Genomic DNA, 7,257 nt, shown 5'->3' on the forward strand with positions numbered 1-7,257 from the left:
CCCTGAGGACCTGGGCCTGAGGAGCCCCCAGGTGCTTCCACATTTAAGGGAGGCAGTAGAGAAGACCTGCTTCTGCTTTCTTAAGACCAGCGGAGCAAGAGCACCAGGCTTCCCTCTGGAGCAGCTGCTCACCAGCCTGACTGGCAGCACCTTGGGAGGGCCCAGGAGCTGAAACAAATACTGAAGCTGTCCACCACCAGAGGAGGCTCTGATCCAATGAGTCTGGGGTACAGCAGGCAGCAGCATTTTCAAATGGTCCCTAGGTGAATCTAATATGCAGCCAGGGTTGCAAGCCCCTTCCCTAGAAGTGCATGATGACAACTCGACCGGGGTTTTCTGAAGACTTCTCAAGGCCACAAACCCACGAGGCTGCTCACTGTCTCCAGCTTGTGTCTCTCTTTCACAACTCTGCTCCCACCCCACCTCCCTTCCCTGGGGATCTCATTGGAATGGATGTGCCAGGGCGGAGGACAGAAGACTGCTGGCCTCCCAGCTGGAACCCCAGGGATCCCTGCTTCTGCCCCTACGAGGGAAGAACAGTCACTCAGACCAGTTCACTGCCACTTGGTGCTCTTCTAAGAGCCCACGGCTCTCCTGCTGATTTGCTCCCATAACCAAGAGCACAGGCCCAAGTCAGAAGGTAAAATCACTAACCCCTTCTCACCAGGTTTTTTAAAAGAATTGTTTCTGCATTTCCAACAACTCATTAAATGCCTACTTTGGATACTCAGAGGCTCCTGGGTAGTTAGATATCCATGAGAAATTATCGCTCCAGTTCGGTTGGCACAGCATACTGCAGGCTGAGAGGGCCCCCTGACAGCCTAGCTGGTATGTGCGTGAGGAACCCAAGCTCCTCACTGGGGAGGGATATATGTTGCTTTGATGAGATGCGAATAAAACTAAGTTCCAGAACACTGCCTTGTAATGGAAAAGCGGAGGCAGCCTGTGAATTACCCTCGCTCACTTCCCTTGTTAGCACAGGTATTCAGGAGTTTGTCTTGTCTTTTGCTGTTTAAAACACAGAAAGAACATGTTGGGATGTCCAGGAAACCCCATACCTCCTGTTAACATTGGAGCTTTCAAGGCAAAGTTCTAACAAAATTAGACAATAGTTCATCAGTAGGGGAAGCCAGGAGAAGTCAATGGCACCCCACTCAGTTACTCTTGCCTGGAGAATCCCTGGAGAATCCCAGAATTCTTGCCTCCAGAATCCTGGAGAATCTGGACAGAGGAGCCTGGTAGGCTGCAGTCCATGGGGTCGCTAAGAGTCAGACACGACTGAGCGACTTCACTTTCACTTTTCACTTTCATGCATTGGAGAAGGAAATGGCAACCCACTCCAGTGTTCTTGCCTGGAGAATCCCAGGGATGGGGGAGCCTGGTGGGCTGCCGTCTCTGGGGTCGCACAGAGTCAGACATGACTGAAGCGACTTAGCAGCAGCAGCAGCAGCAGGGGAAGCCAGGGCTGCATTATGATCTTTGTGGACTCTAAGCACCTTTGCCTTTCAAGGCCCCTTCATTCATTAAAGAAAAAATATATATATCTGTATATATGTAAGTTACATTTTATAACTGCATTGGTATAAAGATGAATATTAATATTAAAAATTAAAACATCTTCTTTGATCTAAAAGTTAATTTTCTTCCTAATTTTATAAGATATTGAAACATTTTTGTGGGACTGTAAAAGCCCCCCCATAAGATGAGGGGGTCCTGGAAGAGGCCGAGATTCAAAAAGAGGGAGAAAGCTGTGCAGAGTCACAGAAAAAGCCCCATTCCTGCTCAGCTGTTTAGACCACAGCTGCAAGCTGATTCCAAAAGATGTGGGTAAAGCCCTTCTACGAACAGGTCACAGCACCGTCATCCTGAAAGGCACACCCCTGAGTTGGCCCAGTCACCTTACAAAGTAGGAGGGAGGAGGAGACAGACATGTCACCGTGACACTGGGAAGGAGACAGCCTTCTGGCAGAAGTGGGTGCTGAGTACTACAGGGGCTCACAGGAGAGAAGAGCTCCTTTCAGCCACAGCAAGTACAAACTCAGGGATGAGACGGCTTTTCCGTGGGAGTCTGTCTGAAGACAGAGATGCCCAAGCAAAGGCACGAGGGGAGGAGCACAGGGCTGGCTGGAGCGCGCCGAGGAGCTCAGCTTGCCTTGAGGATAAAACACGGGAAAGGAGCTGGGGGGGCAGGGCAGCACTCAGATGGGAAGGCTGAGGTGCGATGTCAGAAAGTGTGTGCACGTGTGGCAGGCGTGCCAGGGTGGCCACCTGGAAAGGTTCACCCATACAGGGCTGGTGGGCTCTGTGGGCGACTGGGGACTCCAGCTGGGATTGATCTGGTCAGAGCCCCCCTTGAGAAGGTGCATCTGGCAGGAAAGACAGCTGAGACAGACTAGGGGATGGTCTCCCAGGGGTCTTGGTGGGAAGCAGAAGGGGCCTGACTGGGGCTGACAGAGGACACGGATATCCTTCGGCCGGAAGACATGGGAGGGATGAAGAAGGGTCACCAGGGGCTCATGGGGTACCAGGGTGAGCACAGGGGCCAGGCTCTGCAGAGCACGGGCAAGGCAGTGGCGGCCCTTGGTCCTGGGCTTGCCTGGAAGAGCTGAACAGGTACTTACTTTCTGTTCCTAGCACTGGAGGAAGAGAGCTCTTCGGCCTCCGGGCTTTCATCTCCGGGGCCTTGGCATTTTCGCTGGTGGGGGCATCTGGAACTAAATGGGAACAATAAACATGAGTCGGCAGCCGCCCAGGGAAAGAAGCAGAAGAGACGTTGCAATAAAAGCCCCACCTCCACCACCCACCACGACAGTCCTCCCCACCCTGCTCCACTCAGAGGGCCCATCGTGCTACGGGGCAGATGGCGCCTGGGCTGGCTTCAAGAGCACCAAAGACAGAGCAGTTGTGCCACCAGGCCTTGTACATCAAGTGCAGAGCAAAGTCCCCCTGAAGATGGATGGACAGGCCTCTCTGGGAGCTGGCGAGCATTTCCACCTCTGCTGGGGGTGCGGGCCAGCAGAACCGCATCAGCGGGGCCCCTCTGCTCACCCAGGCACCGCCTTTCCCTTCACTGGGTCTTAACCCACTTGGGCTAAACATTCTGGACTTCCAGAAGCCTGCTCTGTACAGAGAGGTCTCTTAAACAGAGGAAGCAAGGCACAGGGTGGCTGCCCCTGGGCTCATGATCTGGAGGGGTCTTGAAGCCTCCATTTTCTCTAACTCCCTTGGAACAAGGGCACTGACAGTCAGACCTCCAGATCAGATGGAGGCCTCTGAGCTGGCAGTCGGCATGCCTCACTCGCCCTGGACTTGGACCTGTCATGGGGGCTTCTGCACTCTCCCCAAAGCAGACCCAGTGGAACCCCGCAGCGGTAGCCTCTGGGCAGAGCTGAAATGCTACATGACTCCTCAGGCCTGTCCTCCACTATCCCTCTTCACGTTCACGCCAAGTGTGGATGATGCCAGGGGAAGCCCTCCCTTGGCAGCAGGGCGTCAACTACAAACTGGCATTTGCCATGGGCTCTTGCCATCTACCTCCACAAAGATTCAATAGGTGCTGCTGACCTCCAATACCTCCCGAAAGAATTTCAGAGGGGAGAGCAGAGCCGAGGCACTCTGCGTTCTGGGAGGGCAGCGGGTAGGAAACTCGCAGGACACAACTTCAGATAAACATACTTTCAGGAGCAAATTTTAGGAGCCCAATTCTTGTATCTCCTCATATCTAGAAAAACACTAAAAATCCTTCATGGTGATGACGGTTTCTCGTGACTAGCACAAGCTTCACGAGACTAGCAGAAACCTTCTGGAAAAATATGTGCTTGATTGCATGTATTCACCCTTCACCAAAATTTCATATATACTTACCTTTCCGCCCCCATCTCTTTGGAGCGGTTTCTTAGAGCTATCTGAGGTGCTGTCTCCTGGGTTATGGTCCTCATTTTGCGCTAAATAAAGCTTAACTTGCAACTCTCACGTTACGCTTTTTTTTTTTTTTTTAATTGCCAAGGATAACATGGTGCTAGGCTGGGCTGAGTGGAAAAGGAAAAGGCCCTCACTGGGCCTTAAAGAGACCAGACTGGAGCAAGTTGCAGGGAAACTGCCCGCGGACCAGGATAAGAAGGAGCTGGCTGTGCTGCTATCACTAGGTTCCAGCATTTTCCCCACAAGGAATTCCCTTCAGAGGCCGTGCTAGGAGGGAGCCTCCCCCACTCAGAGCCCCTTCCTGTGCATCCTCTTCCTGCCCCTGAAGAGGAAGCACAAGGGAGAAAGGAGCGGGTGGGACTTTCCAGCTGAGGCTTGGCCACATTCCTGTGGCTTGGCTGGTGAGGAAGGGCCATCTCCCTGTCCCTCCTCCAAGGTGGGGCAATCCTGGCTGCTAACACGTGCTCTCCCCTAGACTGGACACTAGGGCCTCTGGCGGGTGGGCACATAAGCACAGAACTAGGGGCTGGGCGCGTACGATTCCCCGGCATGCAGACTCAGTGCTCCTCTCAGGATGCATTGCTCCTTCTAGATGGCGTTGGGTTCCTTTCCTGCTCTAGAATGTGGGTCTCTCCCTATGTATTCCTTTATATCAATAGGCTTCCTTCCTAAACCAAGGCCAGCCCACTCTTTGTTACCTGGGTAATCCAGGAATCCCCCTGCCCTGCTGCCATCCCCAGCTGAGTGTTATCCTCTGCTGCCTTCCATAAGAGCCAAAAAGCCCCAGATGATGAGCCAGGGCCCCCACCATCCATAACCAACATGGCCTGTGTCCTGTCTCCTCAGCAGGAAGTGCCATGGGGAAGGGATGATTTCATTTTCTCTTATTGGGTATTCTCCCCAGAAATAGAAATCATTGTCATCTACAGAAAAATCCTTGAAGTGAAGTGAAGTCACTCAGTCGTGTCCGACTCTTTGCGACGCCATGGATTGTAGCCTACTATGCTCCTCCATCCATGGAGCTTTCCAGGCAAAAATACTGGAGTGGGTTGCCATTTCCTTCTCCAGAAAAATCCTTAGTACATATTTATTAGCCTTTGGTTCTCAACCTTGGCTGCTCATTAGAAGCACCTGTACCTTGGTATCTCACTCCCCAGATCCCAACTTGATTGGTCTGTGTGTGGGGGTTGGTGTCAATAATATGCCGCCAGGCTGAAAACTGCTAGTCTCTCTGCTCAGGTGGGGGGGGGTCTACGGGTGAGCGCAGAGGTAGGGGCGGGTCTCAGGGACTACTGCTAGAGTCAGGAAAACCTGTCCATACTTCCCTGACATTTGTGGATGAGGCTGCCATAAACTAAGGTCATGAGATGAGTCTAGTTTCCCTTGTCTGAGGCCCTCCCTTCTTCCCTTCCTTCCAGACCAGCAGCGACAGCACCAATAACAATTCAAAGAAAGGCACACCCAGACACTTCCTTGTTTTCCCCTTTTAAGGAAGAGGAGGTGAGGACAGAGTAGGTGCACACAGCCCTCTTTTCCTTGGCATCAGCACTCTTCTCACCATCTTTTTCCCAGTGAGTTCCAGGGCATCAGAGGAGGGAGGTAAAGAAGGGTCAAGACTTTTTATTTAAATGATGGGGAGACTGAGGCCCAAGCAAGCAAAGGATGAGAGGGCCAGTCTCCCTGAGTGCCTGAAAGAAGGCAGACAGAGACTGAGATTCCTTCTCTCCTTGAGGGGTTGTGGTGGGCTTTGCTTCTGAGCACCATCAGAGTCAGGAAGGAGAGAGGAGGGCTCTAGTTTTGCCTTTGTCATCAGGAATCCTGGGATCATGCCCCGGGTCTCTATTTCCACATTTGTACAAAGGAAATGACACTTATTTTCTCTGCCTTGTAGCACTGCAAGACTCTAGGGAGAGAAGGCATGCAATGGTGATCATTTACCTATTCATTCACTTCTCCTGTTTGCCACATTGTCTGGCCTCCTTCCCAAATCACTTTAAGATCCTCCCTCTTCAGAAAGCCCTCCTGGAGGCCCTGCTGTATGTTTCCTGCCCCTGCATCCGTCCTCAGAGTGTGGGTGACTGCTTTACAGTGACCTGTGAGTCTGGCGGGCTACAGTCCTTGGGGTCACCAAGAGTCAGAGACGACAGTCTTGTGCTTTGAGTTTTGTTTGTAGACGTTCCCTGCGCTTATCTTTCCATCTGGCCCTGGGGAAAGGGGCTCAACTTTCACTGTCAAACCAGGCACTCCTGCATGCAGACATGGAGCACTGAAGGGGTGGGAGGAGCCCCCTCTTTCCTCTTCAGCACCCCTGCCCCCTTGGGGGTTGTGCCTGTACCACAAGCCATTAACTATCAGTCTGTCCGTGAGAACCACAGCAAGGAGTGGGCTGGGAGGACCATGTGCTTAATCAGAACCAGCTTTGTGCTCACATGCCTGCCCAGGGGATAAAAATAATAGTTATAAAAGTTTAAGAGCAGCGTGTATTTTCTGTCTATTTTAATCAGCTTGTGATGAAACTGAACTCCATTTCTAGATCTGGGCCCCAGGGCTGGAAGTCCTTTGCTGGACTGCTTGTGCCCCCAGAGAAGCATGGGGGAGGAAGGTAGTGGTGTGGGGAGATGGGGGGCCTTGACACAGAGAGGAATACACATCCTTATACGGACAACGCCTCACCCTTCCACTCCTGGGCTAGCTCTGGGCTCAGCCTCCACTGCAGCCTTTCTCCTTCTGTCTCCCCCAAGAGAGGTCATTCCCAGAGCTGCAACTCTCAGTAGGGAGAATGATGTCTTGGGAGGCTTCTGGGAGGGTGTCTGAGCTTCGAGGAGCCCCCAGAATGGGTAGGGCAGAGGGGCTGGCCTCTCTCTCTGCCTTGGAGCAAGTAGCATGCTGGCAAGGCCAGGAGAGAGAAGTCGAACCAGAATGAGTGTCTTCCCAGCTCTGCAGGCCAGTGACCATGCGTCCTTGGGCAAGCTCCTGATCTTCTTCACCAGGAAAATGAGAATAGCCACACCTCCCAGAGGAGGAGATGAGATGTGGAGTAACAGCTGGCATTTACTGGGTACTTAGTCCATGCCTGGGCGTCTGGGCTAAGTCGCTTCAGCCGTGTCTGACTCTTTGAAACCCCCCTCCTTCCGTTGCAGGACTGAAAGACCTCCTCCTAGCAGGCTGCTCCTGGTCTGCAGTCTCTGCCCTCAGCACCTCCAGCTGCCCCCTTCTCAGGACCCTTGATCTTCGGTGGGCAGTAGGAATCAAGGACCCTCAAATTCGGGACTTGCTGACTCCACCGGCGGATAAACCGGGTATGCTCTAGGCCTGACTTCCCTGTGCTCCTTTCAG

At 52.8% G+C, this 7,257-nt stretch overlaps 1 protein-coding gene across 1 annotated transcript in view; it reads right to left on the bottom strand.

Moving 5' to 3' along the window:
* Positions 1 to 7,257, bottom strand: part of MYLK (myosin light chain kinase) — a 201,150-nt gene that overhangs the window by 69,027 nt on the left and 124,866 nt on the right. The window contains exon 20 of the mRNA XM_010834271.1: positions 2,622 to 2,714. Coding sequence (XP_010832573.1) covers positions 2,622 to 2,714 — 93 coding nt within the window. The remainder of the gene's footprint in view (positions 1 to 2,621; positions 2,715 to 7,257) is intronic.

Source organism: Bison bison, unplaced genomic scaffold, assembly GCF_000754665.1.
Source record: "Bison bison bison isolate TAMUID 2011002044 unplaced genomic scaffold, Bison_UMD1.0 scf7180017864032, whole genome shotgun sequence".
Classification (NCBI taxonomy): Eukaryota; Metazoa; Chordata; class Mammalia; order Artiodactyla; family Bovidae; genus Bison; species Bison bison.